General features: G+C 45.2%; 1 protein-coding gene across 1 annotated transcript; it reads right to left on the reverse strand.

Moving 5' to 3' along the window:
- Window positions 1-14,637: 14,637 nt before the first annotated feature.
- Window positions 14,638-18,508, reverse strand: AVPR1A (arginine vasopressin receptor 1A). Its single transcript, XM_040552211.1, has 2 exons — window positions 17,461-18,508; window positions 14,638-16,092 (listed from the first exon to the last, which is right to left on the reverse strand). The coding sequence occupies exons 1-2, from the start codon at window positions 18,506-18,508 to the stop codon at window positions 15,809-15,811; spliced, it is 1,332 nt and encodes a 443-aa protein (XP_040408145.1). The 3' UTR covers window positions 14,638-15,808.
- Window positions 18,509-19,706: the final 1,198 nt, after the last annotated feature.

A 19,706-nucleotide genomic window follows, 5' to 3' on the forward strand; every position in this document is an offset into this window, starting at 1 on the left:
ATAGCCAAAATCAAAATTTGGTCAAATTAATTTTGACACAGAACAGTTGCAGGTTACTGGAAAAGCTGATGACAATGTGTGGTTTTTTATTTCTCAAATCTAAAATGGTTTTGTTTCTGGTGTTTTTGTTGTTGTTTGTTTGATTGGTTGATTTTGTGTGGAAGATTGTGTATGGTGCATTTGTTCCTGCTTTCACCTTCTTTCATTACCCTTAATATCCAGAACATATCCAGAACAAAATTCAGTTGCTGTCCAAATGTCCTTTAAACCTCATTTTAATTATTTCAGGTCACAGGTACCTGAAGTGAACCCAAGTGAAAGGGTTTTAGTGTCCCGACCCTTGAGGTGACACCTATGGACCAGCTAAACCAGTGAGATCCTTCTGAAAACTGAGCACCGCAGCACTGAGTGCTTCCCTCTGCTTCCTGCTTCAAGGCCAATTTGTAGCAAATTGCTGTAGCACAGTTCAGTGTGAGGTCTCACAGAAGGGAAAGGTGACTTGACTTTGCTAAATCTCCAAGTTGTTTGTTAGCCACTCATGGGCACAACATACTCGTGTGCTTGGAAGCACTGGCACACACGCCCCCGGTTAACGAAGAGGAGCTGATGTGGGGTTGCCTTTCCTGCCCTTTAGAAGTGGATGCTGTTTGCAATCTTTTGCCTCAGTATGTCATCTCCTCCATCATAAGTCTTGTTTTCCTTATCTGTTTATTTCAAGGCTCCAGTCATGCTCTTTATCTTCTTGTCACCTTATCTTAAGGTCAGGTTGTTCCTCCTCTTCCTTTGAATGAAATCACACACATAGAGCTATTAATCTTACCTCCCCTGTTAAACCTTGTTCTCCTGTTTCATCGGCTGCTTTCACACAAACATTTCCGTTCAAAATTGACCAATCTTAATATTTTTGCTACCAATCTCTACAAAGTCACTCGACTGCAGTGTGGTGCTAACGCTGGTGTGCCCTGTTCAGGATTGCATCCAGCCATGGAGTTGCAGCAAGTCCCCCTGTCACCTCCTGCCAACATGCCCTGGTGGACCTCGGTGGATGGAGGGACTCTGCGACACAGCTCCACGTGGTCGTGGATTTCCCCCAAAAAGAGACATCCCCAGCAAACTTCCAGACACTCATCAATGGGAGCATGATCCTGGCATGTATTCTAGTATTCTTTTCACTTAATCACCAATTGATTTTAATATAGAAGACCGTGCAGGGCTGATTTGCTCTTTTTGGAACAGCCTTCAGGAAGACACCTGTCTATAGGATATGGGCCTGACACACAAGATTTGGCTAGGCAGATGACCCACAATTAAATATAAGGTAAACAAAAGGTCATATAAAACCTGGATTCAGATGGCTGAGAAAAGCACTGAAATTAATTCACAGCTGCAACAAAACAAGACCTCATAAAAATGCATCATGCTGGAATCAGTAAGTGAAATGTTTCATTTGGCCATGCATGCTCATTCAGTTCTTAAGCAAAGCTTGGCTAAGCACAATAAAAACTAACATTTTTCTGAAGAGCATTCTTTAACAGATTCTTAAAAAAAAAAAAAAAAAAAAAAAAAAAAAAAACACTTTAGAAGACACCACTGAAGCCATAGAACTGGAAACTGAGAATTCACAGTCAGGAAGGCTGTGCTTTGCACCACTGCCATGGATTTACTGTGAGTGTCAGGGGGCAGTGGGTGAACATGAGTTTTCATGCTGTCCTCGCTGTATGCACACAACATACTGAAAAGCCCTTTGGTCTGTTAGTTATATATTTACCTACTGCATCACCTCAAATGACACTCGTTTGAGAACAGCTCTGAGGACAAATGAAAACAACACACTTATCACATCCCTTTAAGTCTTTCTCAGGTTTTCAAACCTGAAGTTTTACTTACCCCTAGAGTATGAGTATAAGCCACAGAAGAAAAATAATTATGTCCAGAAAAATAAATAAATAATATATATACATACATTTAAATAAATAAATAAATAAATAAATAGAGTGCCGAGCTCTGAGAAAAACATCAAGAATAACCGAATAACCTTATCTCAGTGCTGGTGCTGTTGCACAGCCCTGCTGCCTTCAAGGAGGGCAAGAGATGGGAAGGTCTGCCCATGGGGAGACCCTGTCTGCCCTCGTCAGCTGTTCTGGGCTAGGACACTAGCAGTTTACTTGTGTTGGCAAATTGGTGGCATGGACCTTGTCACAGATGTGGTCTGTGGCAACCCCAGTAGTAGCTGAGGTCTTAGCAAGAGCCAGGGACCAGAGCTACATTGGATACTTTGGAGGGAAAGTGAATTTTTGTGTATGGACTTCACCATGTCTCGGGGCTGAAGGCTAGAAAGAGATGTCTGGTCTGTGTGTTTGTTTGTTTGCTTGCTTTTTACTGACACAGAAGAAGCCAGAGAAGCAGGTCAGCTGCTTGCCGAATCTCTGGTTTTTCCTATCAGAATCTTGCTTTTAGCCCCAGCAACCTTGTTATCATACCCTGGCCTGCGAATGCTGAAGGCAGCAGGTAACAGCAGAGCTGAGCAGCAGCAGTGAGATGGGCAGCTTTGTGGTGAACATCTGCACGAGACGACCTTCTCCCCACTCCTTGCCCCATCACCCCGAGCATGGTCATGTGTGCTGCCATGAGGGTAAGCAGTCCTTCACCCGGTCCCCTGCTTCTGAGCAGGACAAGGGACACTGCTGTGGGAGAGCTCTTCAGATGTCCCAACACTGGGGACAGGACAGTGGTGAGCTGAGGAAGCCCAGCTTCATATCCATTCCCCGGGATGCAATAGCATCCTGTTTTGAGTCCCCAGCTCAAGAGGGATGAGGAGAAAGTGTAGATGGCCAAGTGGAGGGGTGCCAAGGTACTCAGGGACATGAGGAGAGGCTGAGAGAGTGGGCTTGTTGTCCTGGCAAACAGGAGCCACAGCATGCTCCAGTGGCTGCCTGCAGTCCTTGTGCCGTGGTTGCAGAGAGGATGGAAGCCAGCTCATATGAGGAATGCCACACTCTTCATCGTGCAAAAGCCTTCACTGGAAAGCACTGAAGAGATGACTCTCACCAGATGAAAAACATGGCTGCACAAAAAAATCAAAGGTAAATTAACGTAAGGTGTGTCTACAATATGTGCAGGATTTTGCAATTTAGGGGACAGATGAGCATAAAAAGCATTGTATTATGCTTGGAAATATTTCTGTAATATGATGAAGTATTCTGTCATGCTAAGTACACTACTTCCAGACTGAAAAAATCTTCAAGTTAAGAAGATTAATAAAAAGACAAAGAATGAACAGTTTTAAATGGTATTCATTTCAGATTGGTTCAATTTTGAAAAATAGATACCCTCTTTCTGTCATGTAATGCCTCTAAATTACAGAGCACGAAGAAAGCACATTATGAAATATTTGTTTTATAACTCATGAATCCAAATGCTTGGCATATGCTATCACAGTGTTTCTGCTAATTAGCAATATGTTGGTTTGCTTTGGCTCTTTTACTGAAATAAGAGCCAGTATCTGAGCTTGAGGACTCATACCAGCTAAAACATCAGCTATTTTATCTCACTGTTGCACTAGAACAACATTTCCACTCTTGCTTGAAATTATGGTCCCAGATCAATTTGGAGAGGTCTAAAGGAAAAAGCAACTGGACCACTAAGATATGGTTAGTCATAAGCCACTGGCATCAGAGGAGAATATTAATAAATAAATGGTTTATATTCTTGTCCTAACAAATTATTCTTTGAAAAACCCTGAGCCTCCATCATCAGAAAATGATGCTTTAAAACGTTACCTTGAATGTCTCATGATTAGTGCTGGTTAAAAATAAAAGATTAAAGACAAAATATGCGTAGAAATATTGACTCATTTTTAGTCTGCTCCTAATGTGAGAAATGGTTGGCAGTATCATAGTGCCAGGTCAAGCACAGAGCTCAGCAAGACTGAGATGTGTGAGTGCTGGGTTTTGAACTGGCAAAATTGTTTTTCTCCTACAAAATACCAAATATACAGAGATCTGCTATAAAACAAACAAACAAAACCAGAAAGAAATATCTATTAGGTCTTGTCCCCAAGATATTTTTCTGCTTTATGCACCTGCCCCTCTAAGAATCATAGAATGGCTCGGGTTGGAAGGGACCTTAAAGACCATCTGCTTCCAATCCCTGCCACAGGCTAGGTCTGGTTGGCCAAGGCCACATCCAACCTAAGATCAAGCTTCTCATTGCTGAGAAAGTTCACCACCATTTTTGAAAGCATTCTCATCCCAGCTAGCTGTCTGTGTCTGTCTGGAAAGGGATTTTAACCTAAACTTGTCTCCTGAAGAAGACCCAGATTGGCTGCAGGCCTACACAGAGGCAAGGAAGGATGGGTACCTACATCAGTGGTGTGGAAGCACTTGTTTGAAGGCACGTCAGCATACTCCCGGAGCAAAGAGGCAGCCTGGAGCCTGCCAACCTGGAGCTGAAGGAGCTGAGGGAAGCATGGTCCTGCATCCCGCTGCCAGCCCAACAGCGGTGCAGGTGACCCCTGTTCGTGCCCTCCTGTTGGATCCACGGGGAAGGACACCAAGAACTTTGCAAGTGTCCTGGGGAGTCTCTGTGTGCCCTTGTAACTTTGTGTTCAGAAGAATTTAAAACTTGTGATGGGAAGATACACTCAGGAGCTCGATCATATTGGATCATGAACGGTTAGTATTGTACGACCTGAGCGTCTTCCCAGAGGGAGCTGGAGTGGGGTGAGGAGGCTCCTGGTTCCTGCTGTCCTTCACCAGGAAGCCAAAGAGACCCCCCCCGGCCTCCCCAGACCACAGGGTACACAGACTTGGAGGCACGCAGAGTTTATTTATTTTACAGCCATCTGACATCTTTTGTAGAAAAAGGACATTTTTCATCAGAAGCCAAATTTGATTTTTTTTCCCAGTAAACTATTAAATCACTTTCACTTTTCATTTAAACACTTGTGAGGGAAATTTATTGACCAGAATTAGTGATTCCTTTTTCACTACCACTGCTTCTGCTCATGTTGAATCAGTTGTTGGTGGCATCAGGTGCAAATTATTTTACACTGATAATCTTTCCAAAGTTTTTTACATTTGTGCTGTTTCTTAGGAAACTGGGACATCACATGCTGTACATGGCAGAGATACCTAACGTGCCACTCTCGCTTTCCTTATTATTGCTTTTCTTTCCACACAGTATTACCGAGAATTTTAGGCACTATCCTGAAGTTTTATCTCTGGTCTTAACTCTATGTGTAATAAGATATATTGCTTTCTATATTGCTCATTGACCCTTAGGGTTGTATTATCTGAGTAACTCAGAGAGTTCTGCCTAATTAAGGATTTTCTCCGAAATCCACCTTTAAACACAAAGGAGATGAAACCTGAAAAGGTTCAGCATACACAGATGGGACACATGGGGAGATTAGATGGAGAAATCATTCCCTGTTTGTAAGACCATAGATGCCATGTGGGTGTGAGGAGGTAAACTGATCTCTAACCTCATTTCTGTTTTGATCTTTCTTGTGACATGACTAACCAAGGCACCCAGCTGGCAGAATCCTTGCAATATGAACTACCCTTTCTTACCTATTGGCATAGCAATGTCAACTCCATTTCAATTAATACCATGCTACTAGGTGGTAACATTTTGTAGTTGCCCTGAAATAAAGTAAAACCCTGAATTTGTACCATGGAGGTCCCCACTAAGATATGAAAAAACCACCACCACCAACAACAACAATAAAAACAATAACAGAACAGATCAAAATAATAATAATAATAATAATAATAATAATAATAATAATAATAATAATAAACGCCACCAACAAAAACAACAGCACCAGTAGAGAGCTATCTCCTGTATAGGTGCACAGATCTAAGCTAGCTGTCTACCTGCCGTTACAATGAAGGAGTAGTCTTCTGGCCAACATACCAGTGGAGATAAGGACCGCATTTGACTGATCATATATTGACCTCTTCTATATAATGACTCCCTGGATTCCAAAAACTTGCTCTGCCTTGTCTACAAAAATGATCACTCTTGCTTAGATGGACACACCTGCACTCAGGGAGATGAATTCCACCTTTGTGTCTTGCAGCTTTGAGTGCCTATATTGAGCTGCTTAGGTCACAAATTTGTAGAGAAATGAGAATCAGTTGTCTAGTTACACTAAGCTTCACTCTGTAATCTTTGTGAGTTGTCGTGATGAAAGAGGGAGTTAAGCCGGGATTCTCCATGGTGCCTTGGACCATCTCATCTCCAGTGTGGTGTGTTTAAAATACAACTTTTCAGTGGAATTGTTGCAATAGATGCAAAAAACACCAAACAAAAAACAAACACAAGAGCTAAGTCAGAACTCTGTATTCATTTCCCCAACTTCTATTTAGTTTAATAACCTTATTAACTGATAAGCTTCAAATGTATTGATTTAATTAAGAATATCTATAACCATGTATCAGAACTCAGAGTTCTTGAGCCCCTGAACTCCTGCTTTGAGGTCAGCTAGGTTGTCAGACTTACATAACTAAGTACCTGCTCGTATCTTTTGAAAAAGACAAGTACAATCTTGTTTGGGAAATAAGAGTACGTATAGAAACACAAATGTATCTTTTTCTTTTATTTATTATTGACTGCATGTAATTCTTTATTGCCTTCACAGTACTTGGAGTACTGGAGATTGTGGGACTCCAGAAGGACTGAAATCCAGATGAACATCCAAGTGCCTTAACGAACTCAAACCTTAGCTCTTTCCTACCAATATTATTCATTTATTTATTTATTTGTCACGCTACTGGCTTCTGTTATGCTGGAAGCCTTCCTTTGCTCCCATGGAAACACTGACACATCCCACATTTAGAAATAGTGGCCATTTAATAATGTCTGCTCCTTTTCTGAAGAGAATTGCTTGAACCAAGTGCATGGCAAATTAGTCTGATGATTTGATTTCCTTCTTTTTCTGATCTCAGCTAATGATAATGTTTTCCTATGTGGTGACTGACAACTTCAATATTTCAGAGGTTCATTTGATGATGGTTATCCCAGTTTGTTATGCTGCATGATTCTGCCTGCTTTACAGTGAGCCAGGAGACAGCATTTGCAATCCAGTTTATAACTACTATCCACTACCTTTTGCAATTAGTATTCTTACTTAGAAAAAAAACATTTGAGCAGCCAGCAAGCCAGTTTCTCCTTTTGATTAAGAATGTTACAATGTTAAATGACTTCTTAATCCTTTGCATTTTCCATCCTCTGCTCCTCACTTCCTCAACATTTCCAATCAAAAGTTTTCTAAAATAGTAGGAAGTCTGTTGCCTTTTATACTGGAGATTTAGGCATCTATTATAACATTTAGCTTGACTTTATCACATTTCCAAAAAGACAGGGTTAATATTTATCTGTCTTCCTTTCTCCTCCCTGAAATCTCTGTGGCTGCCCACATTTCCCACAGGTCATCTCCGTTCTGGAGGCCAGGACCCTGCAGGTCACAACTTGAATGCTTGACCTGAACAAATCTTTGGACAATACTAGGTATGTATTTTTTATACATAGCCTTGTAGCTAGCCACCTCAGCAGAGAGTTATTAGAGTAGAAACAAACTTCATGCAGTTACAGTTCCTGGAGATAAGGGGCTCTTTTACTAAATACATTACAAATATCTTACAATTGCAAAATGGAAACCATCTTGATGCTTTCAAATGGTCTTTGTGCCAAGATGCTTTATTTGCTCTCTAACTCATCAGTTCATCTCTCTCCCAATACTGTATTTTTGTTGTTGCTGTTGTTACGTTTTCACAGAATCACAGAATCACAGAATCGTCTAGGTTGGAAGAGACCTCCAAGATCTTCTAGTCCAACCTCTGTCCCAACACTAACAAGACCTCCACTAGACCATATCACTAAGGGATACATCTAAACGTCCTTTAAAGACCTCCAGGGATTGCGACTCAACCACTTCCCTGGGCAGTCCATTCCAATGCCTAACAACCCTTTCAGTAAAGAAGTTCTTCCTAATATCCAACCTAAACCTCCCCTGGCGCAACTTTAGCCCATTCCCCCTCGTCCTGTCACCAGGCACGTGGGAGAATAGACCAACCCCCATCTCTCTACAGCCTCCTTTAAGGTACCTATAGAGAGCGATGAGGTCTCCCCTGAGCCTCCTCTTCTCCAGGCTAAACAACCCCAGCTCCCTCAGCCACTCCTCGTAAGACTTGTTCTCCAGACCCCACACCAGCTTCGTTGCCCTTCTCTGGACTCGCTCGAGCACCTCCATGTCCTTCTTGTAGCGAGGGGCCCAAAACTGAACACAGTACTCGAGGTGCGGCCTCACCAGAGCCGAGTACAGGGGAACAATCACCTCCCTAGACCTGCTGGCCACACTGCTTCTTATACAAGCCAGGATGTTGTTGGCCTTCTTGGCCACCTGAGCACACTGCTGGCTCATATTCAGCCGACTATCAACCAGTACTCCCAGGTCCTTCTCTGCCAGGCAGCTTTCCAACCACTCATCTCCCAGCCTGTAGCGCTGCTTGGGGTTGTTGCGCCCCAGATGCAGGACCCGGCACTTGGCCTTGTTGAACTTCATACAGTTGACCTCAGCCCATCGATCCAGCCTATCCAGATCCTCCTGCAGAGCCTTCCGTCCCTCGAGCAGATCGACACACGCACCTAACTTGGTGTCATCTGCAAACTTACTGAGGGTGCACTCGATCCCCTCATCCAGGTCATCGATAAAGATATTAAAGAGGACCGGCCCCAGCACTGAGCCCTGGGGGACTCCACTAGTGACCGGCCTCCAACTGGATTTGGCTCCATTCACCACAACTCTTTGGGCCCGGCCATCCAGCCAGTTTTTAACCCAACAAAGCATACGCCAGTCCAAGCCACGAGCAGCCAGTTTCTTGAGGAGAATGTTGTGGGAAACGGTATCAAAAGCCTTACTGAAGTCAAGGTAGACCACATCCACAGCCTTCCCCTCATCCACCAAGCGCATCACTGTGTCATAGAAGGAGATCAGGTTCGTCAAGCAGGACCTGCCTTTCATAAACCCATGCTGACTGGGCCTGATTGCCTGGTTGCCCTTCAAGTGCCGCATAATGACACTCAAGATAATCTGCTCCATGAGCTTCCCTGGCACCGATGTCAAACTAACAGGCCTATAGTTCCCCGGGTCTACCCTCCAGCCCTTCTTGTAGGTGGGTGTCACATTTGCTAGCCGCCAGTCAACTGGGACCTCCACATGAGGTCTATTTTATTCTATTCTATTCTACATTCTATTCTATTCTATTATTATCTACATTCTATTCTATTCTATTCTATTTATTCTATTTTATTCTACATGACCCACTTTCCAGGTGTTCAAAACAAACACATGATAGACAGCTCTGTTTTCTGCTACTCCTGAGGTCCCTGTCCCCATTCCCGCTGCTGCCATCATTACTAGGGACAGGAGAGACTGTGGCAGGGCCAGTCACAGCTGTAGTGGTGGAAGAGGCCAGGACATCTTCTGTGCCAGCCTCTGGTTAGCAGTTCTTCACCTTCCAGAATGAGCTTCATGCACTGAAGAACCAAGTAGTTTGTAATGACAATTTTGTCATGTTTTGTTTCAAAGGTGTAAAAGCTGATGGGCCACCTACAGCCTGCATTTCCAGTATGCTGATTAAGAAAGCATATCGAGCTCATACATAGCATTTCTTATCCATGTATCTGCGAGAACTTATGGAGGAAGCCAAACATCATCACCCTGAACTAGAATAACTCAGGCACCAGTAAATTAACATGACCAGTACTGGATATGTGTCCACTGTCACGTGGAGGAGGCATGACTCAGTGTCCTGTCAGTGTTTGAACCTTTGTAAGGGGACTAAACAGCACTGAACGAAGATCAGCAGCTGCTCCCTTCCTCTGTCTGCCAGCCCTGCCGAAGAGGAATGAGACAAAGGGGACCAGCAATGGCAGGATGGCTTCGTCAGTAAACTTATGTCCATATGATGTCATTGCTGAGGATATTCATGCCCTGCAGGAATAATGGTTAATAATGTCTCCTAGCCTGGTCCTGTGTCTGTCTTCTTCTTGTTACTTTGTCAGAGTTAGACTGAAAATTCCTTGTTTTAAGGGCCACAACTTTCTGTATTTGTGCAGCACTATGCAGATAATAAATAATAATAAACCTATAGCTAAGAACATAAGCCAAATCTACATTAGTAAAAATCTCCGCTATCAAGAAGTACTAGGCAAATAAGTAAAAAATCGTAGGTCTTGGAATGATGTATATGTCAAATGGGACAATATGGAAGAAACATAGCCTAATAGGTCACTAATAAGCCAAAATAGGATCCAAAACATGTGGGCTCTTTTTCTTCAGTTCACATTGGGCTTCACCCGCGGCAGAAATAAACCTCATTACTCCGGTTAAGCAGTTCTCACAAGCCTACCACATTTGTGCAGGAAAAGTAAGACGTTATAGTCCTAAACATATAAAATACTGCCACGGAAGGAGGGCTATGATTACAGTAGCACTTTGTCCTACTGTAGCACAATCAATTTAGCAGTGTACAGTCATGAAATGGTCATCCTTATTTCTGCAATCAGAGAACATTAAATCTTAATTCCTGCTTATGCAATTGTTAATAGAGTTAGCACCTTACAGAAGCCCATAATGAATCACAGCTGTTCGAAACTGTTCCCAGGAATGACTTAATTTGACATGAAATGGAAGGGAAGACACTTGCATTTAGCTCATCAGGAAAGGAAGAACCTAAACCAATGAAGAGGCAAGAAATTTATAGACGACCTTCCGCTGATCTTGACGACAAATTTTCCCGAAAGCCATCCATCCTTTGCTGGCACAGCACTGAGAAATTGCCACATCCCTTTCCTCCATAACCCCTAAAAATAAATAAATAAAGGAAAAAGGCTGGAAATGGGCAATCTTCCCTTTTCTCTGATTAGCTCTACCTGTACCCAACAGCATCTTGGTCCACCAGGAGGCCAGGAAACTTGATGGAGACTCTGGGAAGAGAACTTTGTGCTCCAGATGTCTCCTCACAGCCTTGCATTTCAGAAACAGAGTAACCCAATGGACTGTGTCAGGAATTTGGCTAAAAATGTCCTTATGAAAACCTAAAGCTAATTACCATGTAAACTGTTACTCTGAGCAAGTTTATACTAAGCCATGGCAAATTACTGAGCAGTTGCAGCAAAGCAGCAACACAGCATTAAGCTGTTAATGCAGAACCGATCCAGTATTTTTTGCAGGACCAGTCCTGGGAGAGGCAGACTCAGGCTGGCTGGCTCTACCAAAGCTCAGCAGGGACCAGTCATTTTTGTTGTTCCCTGGCTTTCTACATACCTGCACAAACCATTCTGCGTGACTTACATTACCTTTGGTAATTCCCTGCCTTTTTCAAAACTAGTCAGACCTACTCTTGTGTGAGGGATGGTTACCTGAGCCAGCCAGGGCTGCTCCCTGTGGAGCAGCTGAAATCTATTCCTGGACCTTGAAACCTGTTCATTTATATGCCCTGTAATGCCTCTACTTGATCAGTGAGTGCTACATTCTCCAGTAAAATGCACTCCTAAAGAAAAGGCCAGAGCACTACCTTGTAACAATAGCTGAAGCTCCAAACTAGTGTCGAAGGACACTAGCTCTTTTCTGCCCCCCCCAAGTCTACCAAAATCTTGCACAGAAGGCACTGTATGACTGAAACTTATGCTGGCACACTTTAGAAGGACAACCTATTTAATTAGTCCTTTCTGTAGATGGGGGACTCAGGCTGGGCCAACTCTGTAGGAGCTTCCCCTGCGCAGTAAGTAACTGTATTTCAGCGATAGCTCTCCTCTAAGGTATGGGTTCACTTTCTAAGGCTGGGTCACCAGTACCTGCTCCTGGATGATATAAAGGGGCTTATAAAAGAGATGGAGAGCAACTTTTTGCCCAGTCAGATAATGACAGGACAAGGGGGAATGGTTTTAACCCAAAAGAGGGAAGATTTAGATTAGAGGTTAGGAGGAAATTCTTTACTCAGACGGTGGTGAGGCCCTGGCACAGGCTGCCCAGAGCAGCTGTGGATGCTCCATCTCTGGAGGTGTTCAAGGCCAGGCTGGATGGGGCTTTGGGCAGCCTGGTCTGGTGGGAGGTGTCCCTGCCCATGGCAGGGGGTTGGAGCTGGGTGGTCTTTAATGTCCCTTCCAATCCAAACCATTCTGTGAATCTATGGTTCTATGATTTTATGATATGGCTGCACAGCTCCTGTCCTTCTTGTGCCCTGGTTTCCTTGTGCACAAGCTGGAAAAGAGCATATGTGCACTTCAGTGAGGTCTTTTAATCGGGACAATTAGGAACTGGCCATAAGCTTTGCTGCAGATCTTTGTCTCTGCAGGATTGGGGCCACATGAACATATGTCTTCTTGTGGACATTGGTCTTGTTGTGGTAATACAGGAAAAAAATCAACAAAACAAAGAAACAAAAAGCAACATTTTTTTTTCTTTCTAAACAAACTATTTGCTTACAATTTTAAAAAGACATGAGTCTAAAAAGCTTTTTTAATTTTTTGGGGGGATGGGGGAGAGGGGGCAACGAATGTGTCCTGTTTAGAAGAATAAAATCCTTTCCATCTTCTCTATCATCACATATGCTCCACTTTTTGACATCCAAAAGCTGCAGTTTGAGCATCCCCAGCACCAACAACACAGTGCAAGCTCACTCGCTCAGTCGCGTTTTTCACTAGAAGCTTAGTATTTTCTTCCTTGAAACCAAAACAAAAAAGCAAAATACCACCTCTAGAACACGACTGAATGCTATGTTGCATGTTTTAACAATACTGGCAGCATATAGTGGAAAGCTGACTGCACATCCCTTCTTTGGACATGTCCTTCCTGCTCTGTGTGTAACAGAAAAAACATTTGAATTTTGTTAATTCCTTAAAGTCAGGAATAACTCATCAAAATTAACAAAGAAATTTCACATTTTGTAAAATACATGGAGCATCATCAAAAATGTGTCAGGTCATGCAAATCTAGTCAGGTGAAAGAAACAAAATGTTTCTCATCAATTATATACAGGTTTATCGGAGCAAGTTGTCATGTTTTAAATGTGCAATGGTTTCACAGTTTCTTGTTTCCTTCCATTCTCATTAGTGTGCCCTCATGATAACCCAAAGCAGTTGTTAAAAAAAAAAAAAGCATCTCTAAAAATGAACAATTACAAAAATATGTGCTGTTATCAATTCCAGGTTACAATTATGTGAAAAAGAAAAACAACAACAAACAAACAAAACTCAGTATTTACAAAAATGCCTGGAATCCAAATAGTCCAAAATTATTTTATTGATTTAATTACAGAAACAGAACACTCATGGAGTACATTTACACTGACAAGCCCCAAGTGTAAGCCTAGGTTTTGTAACATACTTGGAAGAAACTGAAAATTATAATTTTGAATTGGTTTACTCTTTTTATTTATTGGTCATTACCCTGCTTGGTTTTATAATCAGTATTATTGTACACTTGTTTTCTCACCATCTTCTCTGTTTGAATAAAAAGTGTAGTAGAAAAACAATTCAGCAAACATGAAAATTTTCTTAGTACAGCTAATTGCTTTTAATATATATTTTATGTACAGAGAAAGTAGTAACACAAATATAAAACTAGGCAAAGAATAGTGCACTTGAAACATTTGCAATTTCAGCAATTGTGAATTATTGACTTGTGAAATATATGCAGTATATATAATGTGCTCAAATACACTCACACAACACCACTGCGTGCATTTTTTGGACTAAAATACAACTTCATTGTCATATACCTTCACCCATAACTGCTGAGAACTGTTGTCATATTCATGTCAAAAAGACAGCCAGCTAAATAAAAGCCCTTCCACCGTGCTGTCCTTTTGGTTCTAGTGTTTTGGACACCACCAACAAAATACTAGAACACATTGCTCTCCCGGAGAGCAGAAAATGCTGACAAGAAATGTAGAGAAAAGAGCTATGATTTTCTTTTGTGACAACAAAAAAGCATTTTTTTCTTTTAAGTTTTTATTTTTGAGCCATATTCTTAGTTCTTCTTTGCCCGGAATAGTCAGTGATACATCTGGCAGCTCCTGAAGCAAATGATGTGTTGTATATGGCCTTATCTGTCTCTAGCTCTATTAATTTCTGCTGCCATTACTGAGAGAGGCATGGGGCCAGCACCAATCTCAGCGAAAGCCATAGTTGCAGCCCCTTGTTTTTCTCCTCGAGCAATTAGGAAAGCAATCTTGGTTGTCTGACTTTGGGGGAGGGAGGGCAAAAAAGAAACGTGCTGCTGAGGTTCCTGCCGTGCACGTGCCCCACTGCTCTGCAGGGCCAGCTGGAACTGCACCTGGAGTCCTGCGCAGCGCCAGGGGAACGACTGGATTTCGGGACCCAGACAGCTGAGGAAAATGGAGCAGATGGGTAGAACAGAGGGAGAGCATCATGCAGATGCCCCCTGAACACCACCAGGTCTCTTTTTGGTTTCACCACTCTAAATGCAGAACACCTGAGAGAGATCCTCAGGACTTTGAAAACTCAGCAGAAATTACTCAAGGAGCTTCAAAATCCAGTCCCCAGGTAAAGCACAGTCTCCACAGAAAGACACAACAGGATTATTTAGAAGCTGTAGGAGCTATGTTTGGTTTGGCATGCATTGTACTGAAGACAAGCACACTTTGAATGCTTGATTGTAAATGTGATGTGGTGACTTTATTGCAGTTTACCGCTGTTTTCACAGCCTACATTGTCATGACCTGCCACAAATAAATAAATAACATTGACAATTTTTACATATTTCCAGAAGATTTGCAAGCTTGATTCCCAAATCTGTGTCTTGGAATGTACTGATTCTGCAGCCATTACCAAAGAGCAACATCCCCCCAAATTTACGGAGCTATTTTGCTTAAAGAACAAATGTGGCTCAATTCTAGCTGTCTTTGTGAACAAACAAAAGATATGATTCTTTCTCACAAAGCAAGCATTCCTGGTAGTCAAGATGAGTTTTCTTGGTGTGTCTGTAACAGTGCTGAGCTAGTCATAGCTTACCATACTAATTTATCAAAATATTTTTAATAGTTAAAAAAATTAAAGGTAGGTGCAACAATACAAACAAAAATGCCATATAACTTCCACCAACATGAAGGGAAGAAGAAATGTCACCCTAAAAATCAAACTCCACAATCCACATGCAGACACTGACAGCAGTTACGGATTTTCCTTCACAAGGGCTGTTATATTTTGTCATTAAACAAGAATTGCTAACATTTTGAAATCGCTTTAATGGATAAAGCAGTATGGTCAATGCGATTCCCAATAATTTAGAGCCTGTCTAACCATGTTCCTTACCTGGTCAGTCAGGACTTTCTTCCAACTCCTTCCTGTTTGTGTTTAAGACTAAAGTGTGATCTTACTTCTATCATCTTCTTTCTCTGTGTAAGAAGTTATAGGCATTAATGCTAGAGAGCGGGGTTATCCCAAAGTATGTTAACTCTGCTATTTTTACTGCTTTGAGCAAGGAAACAATGCACTTATTCTAGAAACAAAAAAATATGAATAATACATTCTATTTAGAAAAATAATTGCTTTATTATTGTCATGCCTTCCTGGCGGGTTGCCCAAGTCCTAGATACCTTTCATACAACAATTTACAGGCTGCAGAATAGCTTATTGAGCAAGGCAGAACATTTGGTCTTGGCGCCATCTCAGCTGTTCCTTGCTGCCACGACCAGCGCCCTTGGCCAGCTTGAGGTGCTCTGCCGTAACCTTCCCAAGCGCTGCCACCGGGCTGTGGGGCCTGCCCGGTGTCTTCTCAGGTGGGAATGGGGATGAAGCTGGTCGACTTCGAGTGGGGCGACTCCCTCCAGGTGTTCAAGCTGTGGGTTGGGCTCCTGTTGTTGGTAAAAGAAGTCTGTCGCCTGCTGTTGCTGTTCGAATCTTCCTTACTCAGCGTTTGCTTCACTTTTTGGCAGCAAGGGAAGCTCTGTATGCAGTCTTGCAGGAGATGCCCGCTGAAGAACATGTAGATCCACGGGTTACAGCAACTGTTCAGGCTGGCCAAGAGAGCAGTGACTGTAGTAGCAGTGTTTTCAGAGTCTGGGGGGGAAAGAAAGGGGTTTAACCATCAAAGGAACATGCTCAGCCTTCAGTCAATTGCTTTACTAACTCTTTTTTTCTTTTCTTTTTCAGTTGCTGAATAATCCCAGTTCTACAAGGTAGTGTACTGACTTCAGCAACAGTATTTGAAACAAATAAGGGTATAATCAGGAAAGTTCCTACTTATGCTAAGCTCCCATTGAAGTCAATGGGAATTTGTCTGAGCAGACTTCAGAAACCCATGACAGAAGTATGGGGCAATCCAGCACAGCCCGCAGGCACGGAATAATGCTTTAGCCCTTTTCCACTGGTGTTTATCCATGTGTTGGTAAGTCTGTGCTTATATTTTAATAACGGACTTACTTTTTTACAGTATTTAATCAGATTTTTGCTTTAAAAAAACGGTTACCTTGGGAAGCAACAGCAAAATTCCCACAGCTTTCTCACTGCTTTCAGTAACACGGGGTTTTGCTGGGTACATTCGCACACTGAAATTTGTTCAGAGGTTGAACAAATGTTACCGAAAGAACAAACGGAAGTTAGCACTATGCCGCTGAACAGTTATGCTGTTCTACTTTTGCTAATTAGTTAAATTATCGAGTACTGTAAATATATGGTCGAATCAATTGTTAGTGCCCTCTCTTTGTAAAGACTGAAGCACCACAGAAGTACAATTGCTGTGCTATACAGTTTCATGAGATTTAAAGAATCTCTTCAAACAAACCCACCAAATACCCTGATGTTCAAACAGCCTTGCATTTCTTTTTATGACTGTTGAGGTATGTAAGTAAATAAATAAATATCTGCTTGTCTACTGCAAGCGTTTATTTCTCTGTACAAACTTGCACCCTAGGCTTGACTTTAGTTCCGTATTAGGGGCAATCAACGATCTCACTACATAAGTGATAATTTGGGGATATTTAAAAAAATAACAAGAAACTATGACTTCCAGCGTTTTGATTTGCATCTTCCTCATTATGAAGAACCTGGGTGTATGTTGCCACGCTGCCTGTCATGCCTCACGCAACACTTCGAAGCTCACCAACTATTTCCAGCAGGGTTTAACAGAGGGTCGGGCATCCCCGAACCAGTCCCCACCGTGCCGCGGCAGCCGGTGGCTGGCAGAAGGAGATGCTCGGGGGCGCCGGCCCCGTCGGGGTGTGCCGGAGCAGGGAGTGGGACGGCCGGGGGGGCACCCTGGGGGCAGGTGCCCGGCTCCCCCCTCCAAAGCCCGGGCGGTGCCGGCAGGGACAGCCCCGGGGGCTGCAGCAGGGACAGCTCCGGGGGTCGGGGCCGTTCTCGGGACGGCTGAGCCCGGGTCGGGACGGCTGAGCCCGGGTCCCCCCCTCGCCCCCCGCCGCCACTTACCGAGCCAGGGGAAGCGCTGGTCCCAGACGGACCACATCTGGATGGTGAAGAAGGGCGCCCAGCAGACGACGTACGCCGAGACGATGACGAAGGTCATCTTGACGGTGCGGATCTTGGCTCGGGAGATGCTCCTGACGCTGCTGACACAGGGGGCGAGCAGCAGCCCCCGCCGCGGGGCCGGGGCTCCCCCCCCTCCGCCGCCGCCGCCCGCCCGCCGCCCGCCGCCCGCCGCCTGCCCCGGCCGCGCCTTGCCGCGGGCGTTGCGCCAGATGTGGTAGCAGATGAAGCCGTAGCAGGTGGCGAGGATGAGGACGGGCGCGACGAAGATGCCGCCCGTGATCCAGGTGACATAGGCGCGGGGCCCCCAGGGCATGATGAAGTGCGCCCAGCAGTCGTAGACCCGCGAGCCGCGCTCCACCTCGCTGAGGGAGAAGATGAAGTACTGCGGGGTGCTGAGCAGCAGGCTGAGCGCCCAGGCGGCCGCGATCATGCCGTAGGAGCGCTTGGTGGGCTGCTGCAGCGTCTTCAGCGGGTGGCACACGGCGATGTAGCGGTCGGCGGTCATGGCCACCAGCATGTACGCCGAGGCGAACATGCCGAAGACCTGCAGGTGCTTGACGACCCGGCAGAGCCCGTCGGGGCCGTGGAAGCGGTGCGTGACCTCCCAGCAGAGCTGCGGCAGCACCTGGAAGAAGGCCACCACCAGGTCGGCCAGGCTGAGGTGCCGGATGAAGAGGTGCATGCGGGACGCCTTGCGCGGCGTGCGGCGCAGCGCCAGCAGCACGCTGCCGTTGCCCACCACCGCCACGGCGAAGGTGACGGCCAGCACGGCGATCTCCAGCTTGGCCAGCTCCTCGTCGCGCCCGAACGGGTCCCAGCCGCCCAGGCTGCCGTTGGGGGACCCCGACCAAGCCTCCTCGGGGCTCGGGCTGCTGCCGCTGCCGCCGCTGCTGCTCCCTCCGCCGCCCTCCGCCGCCCGCCACCGGCTGCCGTTGCCGGGGGGGGAGCCCCCAGCCCGCGGGGACCCGGCGCCGCCCGCGAGGCGCATGGAGGGGGCTGCGCCGCCCGGCACGGCACGGCCCGGCCCGGCGCGGCCCTCGCTGCCCGCCCAGCGGCTCCGGCGGCGCGGAGCCGAGCGGGGGCCCGGGGCCTTTATCCCCCGCGGCGGGAGGCGAGGCGAGGCGGCAGCCGCCGTGCCAGTGGCTGCCCGCCGCCTGACGCCAGCCCCCGCCGTCCCGCCCCGCCTCGGCCCCGCCGACAGCCCGCGGGCAGGCCCGGGGGGACGGGGGACGGCCGGCAGAGTCCGGGAGGGAGGCGGGGATCCTTCCTCCCCCGGAGACGGAGGCAGGGAGGCTTCCTCGACGGCAGCCGTCCCGCAGGGCAGCCCGCTCCGGCAGGCAGAGCGGTCGGCGTGAGCTTCCCTCTAAGGAGGCCCTCGGAAAAACCCGCCCGAAAACGCAAAATACACTCAAAAAAACAAACAAACAAACAAACAAAAAAAAAACAAACAAAACCTGCGGCACAGAAAATGTGGCTAAGTTCTCAGTAAACCTCCTTCTTTAAAGGCGCCGTTCTTCCAAAGCCCCTTATTTATTTATTTATTTACTTATTTATTTATTTTGTGAACAGCTCAGGGCACTATTCACGGCTTGGTGCGCATTCCCTGCTGCACTGTGAACGTTACCAGAGGTACCGGTAAGGATCCATTCATTCCAAACCCGGTTTCTGGGCTGTGCTGTTGTGGAGTCAAACTACTTTACATTATAGAGTCAAAAACTTTGTTAGTCAAACTCACATTCACACATGACGTCCCAGCTTTACAACAGCAGCTCCAGGACATCACCTTAGCTGTACATTGTATTACACCCAGGAAACCTTATGAACCACACTGCACATTAACGTGTGTGATTGCAGGTCTCAGGTCAACTACAGGGGGAATTCAATGTCCCGTACCACAAATCTCACAACACACAGCTACCAAGTGCTCCTTCACGTCTGCAGCTTCATGCCCTGCCATAAGAACTGCAGGCAGGTCCTTGCCTGTACCTCCAGCAGGCTTTACAGGAGCTGGACACTGCATAAATGAATGTTGTGATGAGGGAAATTGCGCTAACAGTTTTTCTGCTGTGCAAACCACATAAGTATCATAAAGCTCTGTTCACTACTGGGTATGCCATTTCTATAACAGGACAGGTGAAAGCTTCAGGTGTGACAGACATCCCTACAACAGCCAGACAATAAAACAA

This window comes from Cygnus olor, chromosome 1 (genome assembly GCF_009769625.2).
Source record: "Cygnus olor isolate bCygOlo1 chromosome 1, bCygOlo1.pri.v2, whole genome shotgun sequence".
NCBI lineage: Eukaryota > Metazoa > Chordata > Aves > Anseriformes > Anatidae > Cygnus > Cygnus olor.

Excerpts from the sequence above, each read along its gene's own strand:
- AVPR1A (XM_040552211.1), bottom strand. The coding sequence starts at position 18,508 with ATGCGCCTCGCGGGCGGCGCCGGGTCCCCGCGGGCTGGGGGCTCCCCC. Across the intron at positions 16,093-17,460 it reads CCAGCGCTTCCCCTGGCTCG|ACTCTGAAAACACTGCTACT; the intron begins GTAAGTGGCGGC and ends TTTCCCCCCCAG.